At 40.3% G+C, this 19,683-nt stretch overlaps 1 protein-coding gene across 1 annotated transcript in view; it reads left to right on the forward strand.

Annotated features, from left to right (window-relative positions):
• The first annotated feature begins 2,248 nt into the window (after positions 1 to 2,248).
• Positions 2,249 to 19,683, forward strand: part of KCNMB4 (potassium calcium-activated channel subfamily M regulatory beta subunit 4) — a 74,285-nt gene continuing 56,850 nt past the window's right edge. Inside the window, exon 1 of the mRNA XM_054445033.2 lies at positions 2,249 to 3,103. Within this exon, the coding sequence (XP_054301008.1) occupies positions 2,768 to 3,103 (336 nt within the window). The 5' untranslated portion in view covers positions 2,249 to 2,767. The remainder of the gene's footprint in view (positions 3,104 to 19,683) is intronic.

Here is a 19,683-nt window from a genome sequence, read left to right on the forward strand (position 1 = left end):
AAGTCTTAATACGTTTGACTTTCAATAAAGATGTGAAGATAAAGTTTTCAGAGAAAAGCTAAATTAAAAACAAGAAACAGGAGAAAAATGTCTAAAGAACAGAAGACACAAGTTTCTTTAAATACTTTAAGAATAATTGCCAAGAAAGAAATTGACTAAATGCAGAACTGAAAGAAAATGGATTTTAAAACTTCAAGAATTTCAGTTAAAATAAGATAGAATTTTCTGATTTTGTTCCCTAGACTTAGACCACTGTACTTCAGTTTTGAGGCAGAGATATCATTCACAGAAGACTTTGAGCTCTGGAATCATTGAAAAATGAACCATATTCATTAAATTATTGGTAGTCCCTCAACTGCTGTGCATTAATAGGAATTAATTCTGTCTCATTTCAGTTCCTCAACATACTGAGCTAGAATAATTGTATCTTGTTATTTGTTCATCATTGCTTCAGATCTTAGACATAGCTTTTCCTTTCTTGGAAAAGAAGATTATAACAATAGAAAAAAAAGATTATTTCCTATGTTTTTTATTTTTCCTGCAATAGGAAAAAGATTCAGATTGAAGATTTGTGATTTTGGGTTATGCTATTTCAACTATTAAACTCACTTTTAAGCAATGTAATCACTTACAATTGTCTTTATGCTAACAGGAAAAGAATACAATTCTTACATTTAAATTAAAAAAAGAAAATCTCTCTCAAAACCTGAAAGGTATTAGAGAACAAAGCATCTTCCTAATTTGGAAGTTTTTCAAACTCTACATCTTCTTAATTTATTGAGAAAAAGACACTTAGGATCTTCCTGTAATTAATTTGCCCATTGCTGGGAAATACTTGTTACCTCTCATAATGTAGTGCTTCAAAATAACGTATCAGAACTGCAGTCGAAAGGTACTCAATACCAGTTAAGTAACATTTGAAGTCCAGGAAAGAGAAGTCAAGAATTCCATGATTCCATGTTTCCGTATTCATCAGGAACATAATTAAGAGTTTATTCATTTGAGATTTAACAAGCAAACAAAAAAAGTTTATGTAGTTTGCAAGGAAGTTAATATTCTGATTTTATTCTTCGAAATGTACATATAAATAGTTCTCAAGTTTGATTTTATGATAAAAGTGTAGTTTGGGAAAAGGTAATTCTAACTTTAAAAAGGTCGTGAAAAGAATAGAGGCTGAAGCATTGTTAGCGTAATTGGGGGTGGAGGGAGCAACGGCAAGAATTAAGAGCAGAACACAGGTCTAGAAACAGTACCTGTCCCAAAGTGGGTCTGCCCGCCGCTGTCGCTTTAAGCAGCCTCCTGGAAACCTCATCTACAAATCCTGGGGCGGGTCAGGGGTGGCAAGACTCCTAAGGAGGGAAACGACAGAAATGATTCTGTTCTTGCGAGCCCCAAAGCAAGAGTACTTTTCTGATAGGAAAAGTAGTATTTCTTTCCAGGCTGCAAAGCTCTCCACCTTTTTCCTTTGGTCTCAGTCAGCCCCAGCCATGGGGGCAAATCAAGTTGGGGTCAACTCGGCTGCTGGAGACCTAAGTTGCCACAAGGGTCACCGAGGACCTAAGCAGCAAGTTTCCTTCGTCCAGCCTCCTGCCCCCACGCACGTTGCCTCCACAGCAAACTCCACCTGACTCAGCTTGTTTAACTCCAATCCTGCAGCCCTCCTGGCCGCAGCAGGGTCTGGGGACGTGGGTCTGCGCCAAGACGGTTAGGAGGCCCAAGTCCTGGGACTGGACGGTTACTGCGGTCCCTGGGGCGGCTGCGCCGGCGGCGTGGGCGCGGCTAGGTCACGCCTCCGGCACCGCCGCGCGCCAGCCCGCCCGTGGCATGGGAACCTGCGGTTCAGTTGTCCCCGGGGACCTCCCAGCGCACACCGCTAGCCTGGGGCTTTCACCTGGATCCGCCCGGCCTGGGCGGCCCGTGTCCTCCCACACCGCCACCCGTGCCCGCTTCCTGGGGTGCGCCTGGAACCTGGCCGCTCTCCCTGCAGGTGACCAGTCCTTGTTTGGAGTTCAAGATTCCCGCCGCTCCACTTGAACTCCACCCTCCCCTCTTATTATTATTATTATTTTAACTTCCCTCTGGTTAAGCTAAATTGATCTTAATCTTTCATCTCGGATGTCCCTCTAAGGGGACTGAGCGAAGATTCCGATTGCAAGTCGCCGCTGTCGCTTGTCCCCGTCAGCCCCTCGCCCAAAGGAGACGCCCCCGGGCGGGGCGGGGCAGAGTGGGGCGGGGCGGAAGGGCCCGGGTCGGCTGCGGACGGGGCGGGGCGGAGCCTCCTCCTGCACGGGGGAGCCCCCGAGCTCGCCCCAGCTCAGACACTCCTAGCCTTGGGGCAGCTGCCGGGCGAGTCCGCGGAGTAGCGGCCAGCGGGCGATGGAGACAGAGAGACACCCGACGAGAGGAGGCGGGGTGGGGGAGGCGGGGAGAGTGCGGGGGCGGAGGCTGGCAGGGGGCGCTGGAAGCTGGAGCGGTCCGTGCGCTCCCCGCGCCCGAGGGTGCAGGAGGCTCTGAAGCGGCTGCTGCACCGCGGGGCCCAGGCGGCGGCTGGGGGGCTGGGGGGCGCTGCCGCCGCCGCCGCCGCCGGGGGCGTCGCTGGCCTCGGCCCCTTTGTTCTCGCGCGCTCCCCCTCGCCGCCCACTCCCCTGCTGTCGCGCGGCGGCGGCGGTGGCGGCGGCGGCGGCTCCTCCCGCCCGAGGCAGTCGGGCTCGGCGCCGGGGGCGGGAGGGGGCGGGGGGAGCACGCCAGCCGCCGAGAGTGGGGGGCGATGGCGAAGCTCCGGGTGGCTTACGAGTACACGGAAGCCGAGGACAAGAGCATCCGGCTCGGCTTGTTTCTCATCATCTCCGGCGTCGTGTCGCTCTTCATCTTCGGCTTCTGCTGGCTGAGTCCCGCGCTGCAGGATCTGCAAGCCACGGAGGCCAATTGCACGGTGCTGTCGGTGCAGCAGATCGGCGAGGTGTTCGAGTGCACCTTCACCTGTGGCGCCGACTGCAGGGGCACCTCGCAGTACCCCTGCGTCCAGGTCTACGTGAACAACTCTGAGTCCAACTCTAGGGCGCTGCTGCACAGCGACGAGCACCAGCTCCTGACCAACCCCAAGGTAAGAACGCCCCGCGCACCCAGGGGCTCCCCGCGAGGGAGCTTTGGAGGCAGCGTCGGTGTTAGACTCCGCGCGGGGAGGGTTCGGCGTGTGTTCGCATTGCTAGGAGGAGACCAGGTGGCGCAGGCTGTGCTCAAACCAGGAATGACTACATCAGGGAGCCCCAGGGCTCCGGTCTTTCAGGTGGGTTTACGCGCGGCGACCGGTGGTGCCCAGAAGCTTACTTTAAAACCTGTCTTGCCTGGTCTCAGATTTTGAGGCCTCGACCCAGTCCGGGTCCTGCGCCTACCGGACTGGGTTTGGAGAAGTGCAAGGAGCCAAGAAAGTTAACTTTTCCTCCGTTTAAAGCCAGTGGTTAGCGGGGATCCACTTACTCCAGCTCACGGTCAAGGTGCGAGCTTCAGCTGGTCTCATCTAGAACTCAGATGGAATGACCTTCCTTGAAAGGTCGAGGAGACTCTTGAAAGTTGTGAGAGAGTTCCTTACCTTTTCGCTCTACATAGGCATTTTCAACTTGGGGTTCAAAGATAAGCTTTTGTGGCTTGACAAACGACCTGGAATCAAATGTGGAATATTGCGGGTCCATTTTGGGAAGTACAGAGGGCTCCTAGTTTTCATGAAATAGATTCTCAAGAGAATCTACAGGGCTGTCTACAGGGAGCCTAGTTACCCTTTGTGTTTAGGGACAGTCAGGAGTCGTATGGAGAACAGTAAAACTTGCTGAAAATAGAAAACCTTCAGTGAAATGTACCTAATATGACTTCTCTGACAACTTCTTTTGGTCTCGAAAGCAAGCAAAAAGAAAAAGAAAAAAAAAAAGAAGATAAAACCTGGTTAGGACTCCCGGGATAGAGAGCAGAGAGAGGAAGTCTCAGAAAACTGTTCCCAATGGAGAAAAATAACTTATAAAAAGCAGTGTCCTTAGCCTGTGAACTAATTGAGCTTTGTAGTGCACCTGGTTCTGGTTCCGTTTTTACTTCCCTTGATCTTTTCTGCTCTCCTTGTTGCTTAACTATCAAAGATATGTATCTTTTTAAAAGTTACTGACATTTTTCCTTTTTTTGAGGGATCAAGCAGAAAAACAGTCCAAAAGGGAATGCATCTTGTGTTCACAGGAAAACTTTCTGTTAACTCTAACAAGATATATTTATATTAATCCAAAAGAGAAAAATTTTACATTAATATTGTAGTAGTATTTAAAACAAGCTTACCGTCACTCTGCAATAAAACTTGTGGTCTTACCTCCTGAACAGTAAATTCTTGAATTTGAGACATTTAAAAAAAATTTCTTTTTAAAAATATGAATGACTCCTCTCGAAAAAAATGCTCCTGTCGACAAATGAATATTGATTTACCTTAAAAAATATCAATAATACATAGGCAGTAAATATAGGACTAAGAATATAGAATTTGGAGTATAATGTTAAAGATCTTGAAGAGGTGATAACGTCTCAAAGACGAATGTTGTAACTTGATCTTCTTAGTGCTCAGGAATTTGAAAAGAAATCTCAGGGTTTTAGAAACATCATTTTTTTTTTAGAATTAAATCAATAATGTCAAAGATAAGTGCCAACCAGTAGCAATGATTTAGAAATTATATGGCAGTTCATCATTTAGAAGTTGTTATAGTTGGTGAAACGTTGCTAATTATTTTAAGATAGTGGTTCAAGCACTAATAAATTTCATATCTGTATATACATATATATGCACACACACATTAATAAATGGCTAATATCTAATCAAGACGTGGACAAATTATAATTTATTACAAAAAGACTGCTTCACAATTTTCAGGCAGTTTGAAGAATCTGGCAGAAAAAGTAAATTGAAATCATTGGGACATTGATTTTTAAATTACCTAGAAGCAATCACAATGCTTAATATAATACTAAGATTTCTCCTCTCTCTTTTCTTTCTCTCTCTCTCTCCCCTGAAAATAATCATTTTTTTTCCAGTGCCAGTTCAGATCTTGGCAACAGTTGTTTTGAAAAAGTACCTGAACAAAATACATTTTATAAAGTAAAGTATTCAGGAACTGACAGAACTGGAGAAGGATATATTTATGTTACAGAAGTCATGGACAACATCCTATTCATTTTAGTCAAGGTTTTCTCAGCCAAACCAATTTATATCTCTTTATCCAGATTATAATTATGTTGTAGCATTTATAGACTATAAGTTTGTTCTTCAGCATCACCTTTCTATTTTTGAGCAATAAATGCTCAATTTGGAAATTCTTATAAGCAGTGTGATGGAACAATTCAATGTAATAAAAATATTATGCCAGAGTCACGTACATAAGCAGAGTGTTTCCACAGTGTCCCTGCAATTAGGCAATACCCATTGTCCATTCCTGTTGGATCTTGGCTGCCTAGATCTTTTCTTTGCCTTGCTTTACCTCTTTATTGAAGGCCTGTGGTTCCCCTCTGTTTCTTTGTAGAATGTCTAGATTCCCAACAGTGTCTTGAATCCCAACCGCCTCCAAGCTTTTCTTCATGACCCACCGACACAAGAAACCACTTAGGAAATCACTTCTTAGAAAAATAGAATAAGGACTTTTTTCCTCTCCCTTGAGTTTCCTGCATTAATTACAGTAAGAGGCAGGAGAGGGAAAGAATACATTGCAAATACAGAATTTCTTAAGCCATAAACTGCTAAAGAAGATACTGTGAGTAAATTTGATCTTTGACTAATAATTTCTTTAAAATACCTTGAGTTCCTACTGAATTTATTTGTATTTTGAATCATATCCTTATTGTCTAAAGCAATCACTATACAGTATTCAAAGCAACAAATTGTCCACAGGGAGATTATCTCTGTGGATTAACCATAGCAAAATCTAAATTTGGGGTCAGCTTCCTCTTGCTACTATTCCAGTCACTGCACTCTCTCTTGGTGACTCATAGTTGTGTATGCTAGGAGCTTTGGTTCTCACCTATGGCTGTACATTAGAATCACCAGGGGAACTTTAAAAAGAAGTTCTTATGGCTGGGTCCAACTCTCCAAGATTCTGATTTGGTCTTGGGTGGGGCCTGGGCATTGATGTTTTTTAAAAGTTCTGCGATGATTCTAATGTGAAGACAAGATTCAAAAACCACTGTCTTAGAAAATGTTCTCATCTGCTATGCAAGAAAAACAACCTGAGAACCAAAAAGGAGTCATTGTGATTAATATTTGTGTTTTCAGATTAAAAGATACTGTTGGTGCTACTGAATTTTTGTTTGTTTGTTTGTTTTTTTGAGATGGAGTCTCGCTCTGTCACCCAGGCTGGAGTGCAGTGGCATGATCTCGGCTCACTGCAAGCTCCACCTCCTGGGTTCACGCCATTCTCCTGCCTCAGCCTCCCGAGTAGCTGGGACTACAGGCGCCCACCACCACTCCTGGCTAATTTTTTCTATTTTTAGTGAGATGAGGTTTCACCGTGTTAGCCAGGATAGTCTCGATCTCCTGACCTTGTGATCCACCCCCGCCTTGGCCTCCCGAAGTGCTGGGATTACAGGCATGAGCCACCGCGCCCGGCCAGTGCTACTGAATTTAGGGAGTCGGTATAAAAGGAAATTCTGAAGGAAAGGGAGAGTATTATTTAAAATTATTATGTAAATAATAGTTTAAAACCAATAAGTTTAAATGAAATGAACTTGATTCCAGACATTTGCATTTGCATAATTATATACATTGGATGGCCGAAAAAAAAAAGATGAATTTTTAAAACTGCCCTCTTGTATGTGAGACAAGACAGAGTGAGTGATTAGAGATAATATGATTATTTCATTTATTTATTTATTTATTTTTGAGTCTCATTCTGTTGTCCAGGCTGGAGTGCAGTGGCATGATCTCAGCTCACTGCAACTTCTGCTTCCTGGGTTCAAGCGATTCCCCGGCATCAGCCACCCAAGTAGCTGGGCTTATGGGCATGTGCTACCACGCCCAGCTAATTTTTGTATATTTAGTAGAGACAGGGTTTCACCATGTTGGTCAGGCGGGTCTCCAACTCCTGGCCTCAAGTGATCCCCCTGCCTCAGCCTCCCAAAGTGCTGGGATTACAGGCGTAAGCCAACACGCCCGGTGTATATGTTTATTTTTATTTTGAGCTTTTTTTCCCCCTTCCTCTAATAACAAAACCTAGAAACAAAGGATAAAAGGCTCCTTCAAAGAAACCAGTACTCTAAAAGTGAGAGAAATGCATTAAGGAGAAGAAAAACTTAGATGGGACTGAACAAGGCTTCAGGCTTTATGTTTGCTGAAGCTGGATGTACCTAACTACAGGGCATAGTGGCTCGCAGTCACCTAGGCCCTCTCCACATCCACTCATGTACTCTGTCCCAGTGCACTGTAGGGAGAGGCAGTGTGGCCTGCCTGGAGTTGTTTCTGAACTCCTTCCTGGAACATTCAGTTTGATACATTTTGCGCTCTAGAGACATCCATCGTATCAGAACTACATGATAAAAGGCTAAGCAGAATTGTGATGACTTCTTTGTAACCTTTATTTATCTTGAAAAAGTAGCATTTCTTGGTTGTTTTTCCTTTGGAGATTATGTTATATAATGTTTGGTATATACATAAAATTCAATCAGGAAATCCTTTTTCAGCATCTATTATAATGATCAAAGAACTGGGCAAGAAACAAGAGGGCATACAAAGTTGAATTTGTTCACTTAACAAATATTCATGAAACACCTATCCTGTGCTATGTGTGCATTCAGGTGCTGAGACTAGAATATAGGTCAAAACAAAGTTCGTGCACTCATGAAACTTACATTCTGCTGGGAAGTAACAGACAAGAAATAAATGTATAATGCCATGTCATGTAATGATAGGTGGACAAAGGAAATTTGGGCAGGATAAGAGTACAGACAGTGACAAAGTAAGTGAAGGGCTCTTCTTTTGGACAGAATGGTTAGGGAAGGCCGCTCTGATGAAGTGACATTTACACAGAGACCCAAAGAACATGAGGGGATGAGCAGAGACAGAAGGGATGTAAGTAATGAATCATGTGGCTATCTGGAGACAAGAGTGTCCACCAGCTGAGGAAATAGCAAATGCAAAGGCCCTGTGACAAGTGTCTATGTGAGGAACTATGAGGGCAAAAGTGAGGTTGGACCACAGTGAGCAAGGTGGACAATGGGAAATGAGGTTAGGGTCCTAAAGAACACGATAGGGACTTTGGATTTTATTCCAAGCATGATGGGAATATGTGACATTAAACGGGGCTGAAATATCATCAGACTTAGACTTTTAAAAAATGCAAATGATCCCTCTCGCTGCTGAGTTGAAAATAGAATTTATGTGTATGTTTATGTGAACATGCACACATTCTGACTTGTGCAGTGAGAGGTGCAGAGGCAAGACTTGAAACAGGAAGTCCTGTAGGACAGGCAAAAGACGGTGGTGGCTTAGATCAGTGGGTAGCACTGGTAAAATTTACTAATGAATTGGATATGAGGAATGAGGGAAAGAGGAGTTGAGAATGGCTCCGAAGTTTGTGTCAAGCGCAACTGGGTGAACGGAGGTGCTTTTAGTGATGGGAAAAACTAAAGGAATAGTAGGTCTGGAGGAGTGTGGATGAAAATCAAGGGTTCAGTTTTGCATATGCCTAACAGACATTAAATATGAGGATGAATCCATGAGTCTCTGTCCTCAAGGAAATTATTACCTAGCAGAGGAGATAAAGACACAAATAACTATCAAACAAGGCAGAATGTCAAGTTCTACAGAGAGGTACAAACGTTATGATATGAACATCCACAGGGAAAAAGTTAGGGGGAAAGCTTCATGGAGAAAGAAGCATTTGCTATGAGTCTGAGGATGAACAGAGTTTCATCTTGGTGGTGAGGAAAGAGAGGCAGGGCGGAATGAAGAGAACATCAAAGAAGATAAAGTGCAAGAAACAAAGCTATGAGCTGTGTGAGTGTGGGGTGTGTTGGGGGATCTGCAGATGGACTGGTGTGTGTGGAACACAGGACACATAGAGTGAGGTCTTGCGGGTAAGGCGGGAGAGTAAATTGGAGCCCACAGTGCAGAAGACCCAGGCAGCCAGGATGGGTTTGCTAGACACTGGGAAGCCATGGCAGGAGGAATAATGTCTCCCTTCCACGATGTCCACATCCTAACCCTCAAAAACTATAAGTGTCTTATGTCACATAGCAAAGAGAAATTAGAGTTAAAGAGGGAGTTAAGGTTGTTAATCAGTTGATGTTAAAATAAGGAGATTATCCTGAGTTATCCAGACAATCCCAATGGAATCACAAGGTACTTAAAAGTAGAAGACAGAGGCAGAAGGTCAGAGTGATAGAATTTGAGAAAGATCCAACCAGCCATTGCTAGCTTTGAATACAGAAGAGGGCCATGTGCCAAAAAAAGCATGTAGACTCCTTCTCCAGGGAAGTGGTAAAAGGCAAGAAAATGAATTTTCCGCTAGGCATTCAGAAGAGAACACAGCCTGGCATCTTGGTTTTAGCCCAGTGAGACGCATTCTAGACTCTGACCTCCAGAATTGTAAGATAATAAATTTGTGCCATTTTAAGCCACTAAGTTTGTGTTACTTTACAGCAGCAATAGGAAACTAATACAGAAGTCAAGGACGATTTTTGAGTAGGTGACTATTATGATTAGATATTTAAAGGCGTGGTAAGAATATCTCTTTAGAAACAATCTAATTTGGGCTGGGTGTGGTGGCTCTTACCTATAATCCCAGCTACTTGGGAGGCTGAGGCCTGTACCACATAGTAAGGTCCCATCTCTTAAAAAAATATAAAGGAAATTGGATGGTCATTGTGGTGCACACCTGTAGTCCCAGCTACTATGGAGGCTGAGGAGGGAGGATTGCTCGAGCCTAGGAGTACAAGACTGCAGTGAGCTAAATTTATTTTAAGTATGTGCTTTAGGACTTTAGCTTGGGTGACAGAGCAAGACTCCATTTTTAAAACAAAAGCAATCTAATCTGCAGGATGCTATGATCTATCTGTCTGAGATTACTTATCATAATCTATCTCCAACCCCCATTTGTGGATGTCATTTATGAAGATCTCAATTATATCTGTAAGGTCCCCAAAACTTAAGCATAAAAAAGAATCAGAAACTAAAAATCAAAAGAGATTTGTGACATTACAATACTTATCAGTTATAATTTGCTTACAAAATATATTTATTTGATCACAAACTTGCCTCATTATATAGCTTTTTATAAGTTGACACATTTTGTTTATTTAAAATGTTTTGGGCACTTATTTATAAATGAAAATGTCAAGTTTTATTTCCTTTGGGTTTAAATTTTTTTTCAGTCCTTAGCAGAATTTCATATTCAGTTTAGTTCCTAGATCAGCAGTACATTTATATTACAATTACCATAATTACTCACACTAAAATACTGAACAGAATAGTTTTTAACATTGCATATGTTTCCAACCATTCCTCATGCTGAGCCTTAGGTATTCTCTACAACACATAAATTAATGTGTAAAAATTTGTACTTACGAGTTGTAATATCCTCTTCTAGTCTTTTAAAATAACCAGTATAATACTTGCAAATCATTGTGTTTATTAAGTTATTTAATTCTGTGGCCATTTTTGTAAATAAACTAAGATACATTTATTTTAAGTAAGTGCTTTCTTGAGTACTGTAATCCAACAGATTAGGTTACTAGATGGTCTCTTTATACTGAAGCACATGTGAAAAAATATCTAGACTTGCTTTGTCTTCATATAATTGATGTAGTTGATCAAATGGACTTTGAAACCTCATCTAATGTCCAGTTTACTGGTTTTAATCTCACTATATTGCAGCAGCATATATTGATATTGTATTTCACTGGAGAAAACTAAATCCTAGAAAGTAGAAATTTAGTCCATTTTGTTATTTGTAATAAATATATTTATGATTATCTTTATCCAAACAGTTTTATTTTAAAATAGACCTAAAGAAGGGAACACCAGACAATAATATTCTATAGTGAGTGCTGAATTTGTAATTCTTATTTTAATTACCTTTTGTTTTTTCTGTTTCAAGGATAAAAATGACAACAAAATTCATTACTATTTCTCCCAAACCCACTTTTATTCTGGAGTTTTTTGTTTCTGTTAATTGTATCATCATTCTCTGGTATTAATATTTTTTATAAATTTCACTGCCACTCTATTGTTCAGTGCTGTCTTTTGCTTTGATTACCCTATCTGTTCATTGAGTTTATGGCTAGTCTATTTCTTCCTCCAAACCGGTGGTTTTCAAGGTTTGGTCAGTGGACAGGCAGCATCAGAATTATCTGTGAACTTGTTAGAGATGCACATTCTGGCTGAGCGTGGTGGCTCACACCTGTAATACCAATACTCTGGGAGGTTGAGGCAGGAGGATTGCTTGAGGCCAGGAGTTCAAGACCAGCCTGGGCAACATAGCCAAGACCACATCTCTACAAAACTTAGAAAAAAAAAATTAGCCAGACATGATGTCACACACCTGTAGTCCTAGCTACTCAGGAGGCTAAGGCTCCTTGCTTGAGCTGAGGAGGTCAAGGCTGCAGTAAGTTATGATCATACCACCGTAATCCAGCCTAGGGAACAGAGCAAGACCCCATCTCTAAAAAGAAAAGAAATGCACATTCTCAGGTCCCATCCTCAACCCAATGAATCAAAAGCTCCACCTGAGTTTCAGATTTAGTAGTTCCGTGTTGGGGTTCAACAATGTGTAGGGGTCCTATACATATTAGCTCTCACTCCTTGTTCCTCCAGCTTGGTCATGGTATATAATTCTTTTTATAGATTCCTGGATTTTGTTTGCTAGTATTTTATTGAGGATTTTCACATTTATATTTATACAGGATATTTGTCCTTTTCTTGTGATGTCTTTGATTTTGGTATCATAGTAATAGAACGAGTTGGGAAGTGTTCCCCTTTCTGTTTTTTTGGAAGAGTTTGTGATTATACACCATGATGAAGTGGGATTTATTCCAGGAATGCAAGTTTGGTTCAACGTGCTAAAACCAATCAATGTAATAGATTACTAGCATAAAGGACAAGAAAAGCATAATTATCTCAGTATATGGAGAAAAAAAATTGACAAAATTTAACAATCCTTTCATGATAAAAAAAAAAAAAACCAACAAATTAGGAATAGAAGGGAACTTCTTCAGCTTGAAAAAGGACCCTATGAAAAACCCTCAGCTAATATCATACTTAATGATGAAACATTGAAAGCTTTACCCCTAAGATCAAGAAGACAAGGATGTCCACTCTTACCACTCTTATTCAACATTGTAGTGGCAGTTCTAGCCAGGGGCAGTTAAGCAAGAAAAAGAAATAAAAGGCAACCAGATTGGAAAGGAACAATAAAACTATTTTCAGAAATCACATGATCTTATATATAGTAACTCCTAAAGAACCTCCCCTAAAATTTATTAGAGCTAATAAATGAATTCAGCAAAGTTGCAGGATACAATATCAATATACAAAAATTAATTATATTTTTATACACTAGGAATGAACAATCCAAAAATGAAATTAAGAACACAATTCTGGCTGGGCATGATGTCTCACACCTGTAATCCCAGCACTTTGGGAGGCCAAAGCAGGAGGACTGCTTAGCCCGGGATTTCAAGACCAGCCTAGGCAACATGGCGAAACCCCACCTCTGCAGAAATAAAAAAAAAAAAAAATAGCCAGATGTCATGGCACGTGCCTATAGTCCCAGCAACTTGGGAGGCTGAAGTGGGAGGATCACTTGATCCTGGGAGATTAAGGCTACAGTGAGCTGTGATCATGCCACTGCACTCCAGCCGGGGCAACAGAGTGAGACCTTGTCTCAAAAAAAAAGAAAAAGAAAAAAGAATGTAATTCCATTTATAATAACATAAAAATAAAATGTCTTGGAATAAATTTTATAAATTTAACAAACGTACAAGACCTATCACCTGAAGACTACAAAGCACTACTGAGAAAAATTACAGAAGACTTAGATAAATGGAAAGACATCCTTTGTTCATGGATAGGAAGACCCAATATTGTTAAGATGGCAGTATTCCTCAGGTTGATCTACAGATTCATTACAGTCTCTAGCAAAACCCCAGCTGGATTAGTTATTTTTTTCTTTTTTGCATAAATTGGCAAGCTGATTCTAAAATTCACATGGAAATGCAAGAGAACCATAATAAACAAAACCATCTTGAAAAAAGAGAACAAAATGGAAAGATTCACATTTCCTGAGATACACTGGAAATATTGCAGATTTGGTTCCAGACCACTTCAGCAAAGCCAATATTACAATAAAAGAGTCACACAAATTTTTTAGTTTCCCAGTACATATAAAAATTACATTTATACTATATTAATGTGCAGTACCATTATGTCTTAAAAATGTACATACCTTAATTTAAAAATATTTTATTACTGAAAAATGCTAATAATGATCTGAGCATTTAGAAAGTCATAATCATTTTGCTGGTAGAGGATCATGCCTCGATGTTGATGGCTGCTGACTAATCAGGGTGGTGGTTGCTGAAGGCTGAGGTAGCTGTGGAAATTACTTAAGCTAAGACAATGAACTTTTCTGCATCAATTGACTCTTCCACAAAATGTTTCTCTGTTGCATGTGATGCTATTTAATAGCATTTTACTTACAGTAGAACTCCTTTCAAAATTGGAGTCAGTCCTCTCAAATCCCTCCACTGCTCTATCAACTCAGTTTAGGTAATATCTAGGTTAATTGTTGTCATTTGTCATTTCAACAGTGTTCACAGCATTTTTCACCAGAAGTGGAGTCCATCTCAAGAAACCACTTTCTTTGCTCATCCAAATGAGGATTTGCAAATCCTCACTTGTTCAGATTTTATCATGGGATTCCAGAAATTCAAGCTATACTTCTAATTCTAGTAGAATCTCTTCAAGCTCTACTTCTTTTTTTTTTTGAGATGGAGTCTTGCCCTGTTGCCCAGGCTGGAGTGCAGTGGTGTAATCTTGGCTCACTGCAGCCTCCACCTCCCGAGTTCAAGTGATTCTCCTGCGTCAGCCTCCTGAGTAGCTGAGATTACAGGCATGCACCACCACACCCAGCTAATTTTTTTTTGTATTGGTGGTAGAGACGGGGTTTCATCATGTTGGTCAGGCTGGTCTCAAACTCCTGACCTCAAATGATCTGCCTGCCTTGGCCTCCCAAAGTGCTAAGATTACAAGCATGAGCCACCACGCCTGGCCTTCAAGCTCTACTTCTAATTCTAGTTCTTTCCTATTTCTACCACATCTGTAGTTACTTTCTCCATTGATGTCTTGAACACCACAAGTCATCCATGAGGGCTGGAATCAACTTCTTCCAAACTCCTGTAATGTTATTTTAACCTCCTTTTCATGATTTACTAATGTTCATAATGGCATCAAATTGTTGAATCCCTTCCAGAAAGTTTTTCATTTACTTTGCCCAGATGCATCAGAGAAATCACTATAGCTACAGCTTTATGAAGTGTATGTTTTATTTTTTATTTTATTTATTTATTTTTTGAGATGGAGTCTCGCTCTGCCACCCAGGCTCGAGTACAATGGTGTGATCTTGGCTCACTGCACCCTCAGCCTCCTGGGTTCAAGTGATTCTCCTGCCTCAGCCTCCTGAGTAGCTGGGACCACAGGTGCACGCCACCATGCCTGGCTAATTTTTGTATTTTTAGTAGAGACGGGGCTTCACCATGTTGGTCAGGCTGGTCTTGAACTCCTGACCTCAAGTGATTCACCCATCTTGGCCTCCCAAAATGCTGGGATTACAAGTGTGAGCCACCACACCCAGCCCAAAGTGTATTTTTTAAATAATAAGACGTGAAAGTTGAACTTACTCCCTGATCCATGGGCTGCAGAATGGATGTCATGTTAGCAGGCATGAAAACAACATTAATCTCCTCATACATCTCCATCAGAGCTCTTGGGTGATGAGGTACACTGTCAGTTAGCAGTAGTATTTTGAAAAGAATCTTTTTTTCTGAACAGTAGGTCTCAACAGTGGGCTTTAAATATTCAATAAACCATGCTGTAAACTGATGTGCTATCATCCAGGCTTTCTTGTTCCATTTCTAAACCACAGGCAGAGTAGACTTAGCATAATTTTTAAGGGCCATAGGATTTTTGGAGTGGTAAATGAGCACTGGCTTCAACTTAAAGTCACCAGCTACACTAGCCCCTAACAAGAGTCAGCCTGTTCTTTGAAACTTTGAAGCCTGGACTTTCTAGCTGTGAAAGTCCTAGATCTTCTTCCAATAGAGGGCTGTTTCATCCATGTTGAAAATCTGTTGTTTAGTGTAGCCACCTTTATAAATTATCTAAGCTAGATCTTCTAGATAACTTGCAGCTTCTACATGAGCACTTGCTGCTTCACTTTGCACTTTTTTTTTTCTTTTTGAGACAAGGTCTGGCTGTCGCCCAGGCTGGAGTGCAGTGGTGTGATCTCTGCTCACTACAACCTCCACCCCAAGCTCAAGCCATCCTCCCACCTCAGTCTCCCAAGTAGCTGGGACTACAGGTGCACTCTACCACACCCAGCTAATGTTTGTATTTTTTGTAGAGGTGGGGTTTGGCCGTGTTTCCCAGGCTGGTCTTGAATTCGCTCAAGTGATCTGCCCTCCTCTCCCTTCAGAATGCTGGGATTACAGGCATGAGCCGCCATGCCTGGCCCGTTTTGCACTTTTATGTTATGAAGATGGCTTCTTTTCTTAAACCTCATGAATGAACCTCTGTTAGCTTCTGTAGCTTCCTCACTTCTGGCAGCCTTCATAAAATTAAAGAGGGTAGAGCATTGCTCTGGATTAGGCTTTGGCTTAAAGAAATGTTGTGGCTGGTTTGATCCTCTATCCAGACCACTAAACCTTTCTCCATATCAGCAATAAGGCTGTTTCACTTTCTTATCATTCATGTATTCACTAGAGTAGCACTTTGAATTTTTTTGCAGAAGCTTTTCGTCTGCATTCACAACTTGGCTGTTTGGCAGAAGAGGCCTACCTTTCAGCCTGTCTCAGCTTTTGACGTGCCTTCCTCATTGAGCTTAGTCATTTCTAGTTTTTAATTTAGAGTGAGAGATGATGACTCTTCCTTTCACTTGAACACTTAAGAGGCCATTGTAGAGGTATTAATTGGCCTAATTTCAATATTGTTTTGTTTCAGGAATAGAGAGGCCCCAGAAGAGGTAGAGAGACAGGTGAACAGGTGGTTGGTGGAGCACTTAGAACACTCACACATTCATTGATTAACTTTGTCCTCATATGGGCATGGTTTGTGGCATCCCCAAAGCAATTATAATAATAACATCAAAGATTACTGATCACAGATCACCATAACAGATATAATAATCATGAAAACGTTTGAAATACTGTGAAAATTACCAAAATGTAGCACAGAGACATGAAGTGAGTGCATGCTGTTGGAAAAAATGGTGCCAATGGACTTGTTCTGAGGGTTGCCACAAACCTTCCATCTGTAAAAGAATGCAATATCTGCAAAACACAATAAAGCAAGCAATAAAACGAAGTGTGCCTGTACAACAAAACTACAGTACTCAGGACTGTGTGATACTGAATAAGGATGGACCTACCAACCTATGGAATAGAACTGAGAGTCCAGAAAAAAAAACCTATACATTGTGGACAGTTGATTTTTGACAAAAGTGTCAAGAGCATTCAATAGGGAAAGAACAGTCTTTTCAGTCAGTGGTGCTTGAACAACTGAATATCCACATGCCAAGGAATGAAGTTGAACTCTGATTGCACATTAAAATAATGGATCGGAGACCTAAATATAAGTGCTAAAACTTTAATGCTTGAATATGGTACTAAAAGCACAAGCAACTAAAGGACAAATAGATACATTGGACTTAATTAAAATTAAAAACATTTGTGCTTCAAAGGACACCATCAATAAAATGAAAAGACAACTGTAAAAGAAAGAAAATATTTGCAAATAATGTATCTGATAAGGGTCTAGTACCAAGAAAATAATAAAGAATGCTTAAAACACAACAAGACAAATAATCCAATTTAAAAGTGGGCAAAGGATGTTAATAGTTTTTGTTTTCCAAAGAAGGTATACAAATGGCCAATGAGCACATGAAAAAATGTTTGACATTTTTAGTCATTAGGGAAATGAAAATCAAAACCCCAATGAAATACCACTAAAGATCCATTAGAATGGCTGTAAAAAAGACAATAACAAGTGTTGTCAAAATAAATTGGAATCTTCATACAAGAATGTAAGAATGAAAAAGATACAGCCACTTTGGAAAACAGTTTGACAGTTCCTCAAAAAGCTAAACAGTTTCCATATGACCAAGCGACTTTTTCCTAATTATATATCCAAGAGAAACGAAAACATGTCCATGCAGAAACTTTATACATGACTCTTCATAGCAGCATTATTCATAATAGCTAAAAGGTGGAAACAAACCAAACATCCATCAACTGATGAATGGATAAATGAAATATGCTAATTCATACAATGGAAAATTACTTGGCTATAAAAAGAATGAAGTTTTAATACAATATGGATGAACTTTGAAAATATGGTAAGTATAGGAAGACAGCCACAAAAAAAACCACATTATATATGAGTCCATTTACATGAAATGTCCAGAATAAGGAAGAAAATCTATAGAGACTGAAAGTAGATTAGTGGTTGCCTAAAGCTAGAAGGCATGGGAAGATTGGGAATGACAGCTAAAGGGTACAAGGGTCTTTTTGGTGTAATGAAAATGTTCTAAAATTCATTGTGATGATTGTTGCACACCTCTGTGCAATCTACTAAAAAACCATTAAATTGTACACTTTTAATGGGTGAATTGGATGGTATGTGAATTATATTTCAATAAATCTCTTGCCCAAAAAATAATAATGAATGATTGCTTTGCAAATTTTGGCATTTCAAATAACTTGTAAAGCAATGTATTTTTCAGTAAGTGATGTTAAAACTGCCTATTATTTTTTGGAAATATATTTTAAAAAACTAATTTTCTAAATTTAAAAACTTGTTTGGAAAATACTAGGAATCATCAAAATGTTATTTGGAAAATATTTAGTTAAAAATATACATTTAATTAAAATTAAAATTTTAGTTTTGATGGAATTAAATTGTAAAGGTACAAAAATAAATTATGAAAGTACTAAATAAAATTTGGGTAAATATATATTTTATACATTAATATTATAGATATGGGGGTGGGCAAAGCTTTTCTAAACATAGTAGCAAGGACAGAAATCATAAAGGAATACACTGATTCATGACATAATAAGGGAAAACTTACACATATTTTTTGAACATTAAAATTGAAGGAAAAATGATAAATTTGGAAAAATGTTTGCAACATGGTAGGGAAATGATTAAAAAGTCAACATATGAAGTACTCTCAGCGATAAAAGACCATCTCTTCAGTAAAATACTAGGCATGAACGTGTGTAGGCAGTTCAGTAAAGAATTACAAATAAAAACATGAAAAATATGTGTTATCTCACTAAAAATCAAAGAAATACAGTCGTTCATTGTTTAAGGTGATTTTGTCCTGCGAACATCATAGAGTATACTTACACAAACCTAGATAGTATAGCCTACTACACACCCAGGCTATATGATATAGCCTATTGCTCCTAGGCTACAAACCTGTACATATGAGTGTACTGAGTACTATAGGCAGTTGTAACACAATGGTAAGTTTTTGTGTATCTAAACATAGAAAAGGTACAGTAAAAATACAGTATTATAATCTCATGAGACCACCGTCATAAATGCAGTTCATCATTGACTGAAATGTCATATTTCAGCACAGGACTGTACTAATCAGATCATAACTATGTAAGGTGATGGACATGCTAATTAGATTGTGGCAGTTATTTCACAATGTACACATATATCAAAACATCACATTATATACCTTAAATATGTACAATTTTTATTTGTCAAGTATACTTCAATAAAGCTAAGGGGAAAAAAGAAATATTAATTAATGCAATGTTGAGATACCTTTTCTGCCTATCAAGTTGGTACATATTAAATTGGTGGCAATATGGGGATGTGGGCAGTCTTGTGCACTGCTGGTGGCAACATATTGCAGGAGCAATTGCATGTCAACTTGGAAATACATATCAAAATCCTGAAAAATACATGTGTTAGGGTCTTAGGGCTGCCATAACAAAGTACTACAAACGGGGTCGCTTAACTCAACAGAGATTTATTTGTCCACAATTCTGAAGTCTCTAAGTTCAAACTCAAACAGGTCCATGCTCCCCTGAAGGCTCTAGAAAAACACCTTTCCTTGCCTCTTGCTGGCGATGGTTGTTGCCTGCAATCCTTGCATTCGTTGGCCTGCAGTTGCATCGCTCCAGTTGCTGCCTCTGTCTTCATATGGCCTTCTTCCCTCTGTATGTGTCTCTGTATCCCTTTCTTCTTTCTCTTATAAAAACACCAGTACAGCCAGGTGTGGTGGCTCACGCCTGTAATCCCAGCACGTTGGGAGGCCAAGCTGGGTGGATCACTTGAGGCCAGGAGTTTGAGACCAGCCTGGCCAACATGGTGAAACCCTGTCTCTCCTAAAAACATAAAAATTTGCTGGGCTTGGTGGTGTGCGCCTATAACCCCAG

Source organism: Pongo pygmaeus, chromosome 10, assembly GCF_028885625.2.
Source record: "Pongo pygmaeus isolate AG05252 chromosome 10, NHGRI_mPonPyg2-v2.0_pri, whole genome shotgun sequence".
NCBI classification, from domain to species: Eukaryota; Metazoa; Chordata; class Mammalia; order Primates; family Hominidae; genus Pongo; species Pongo pygmaeus.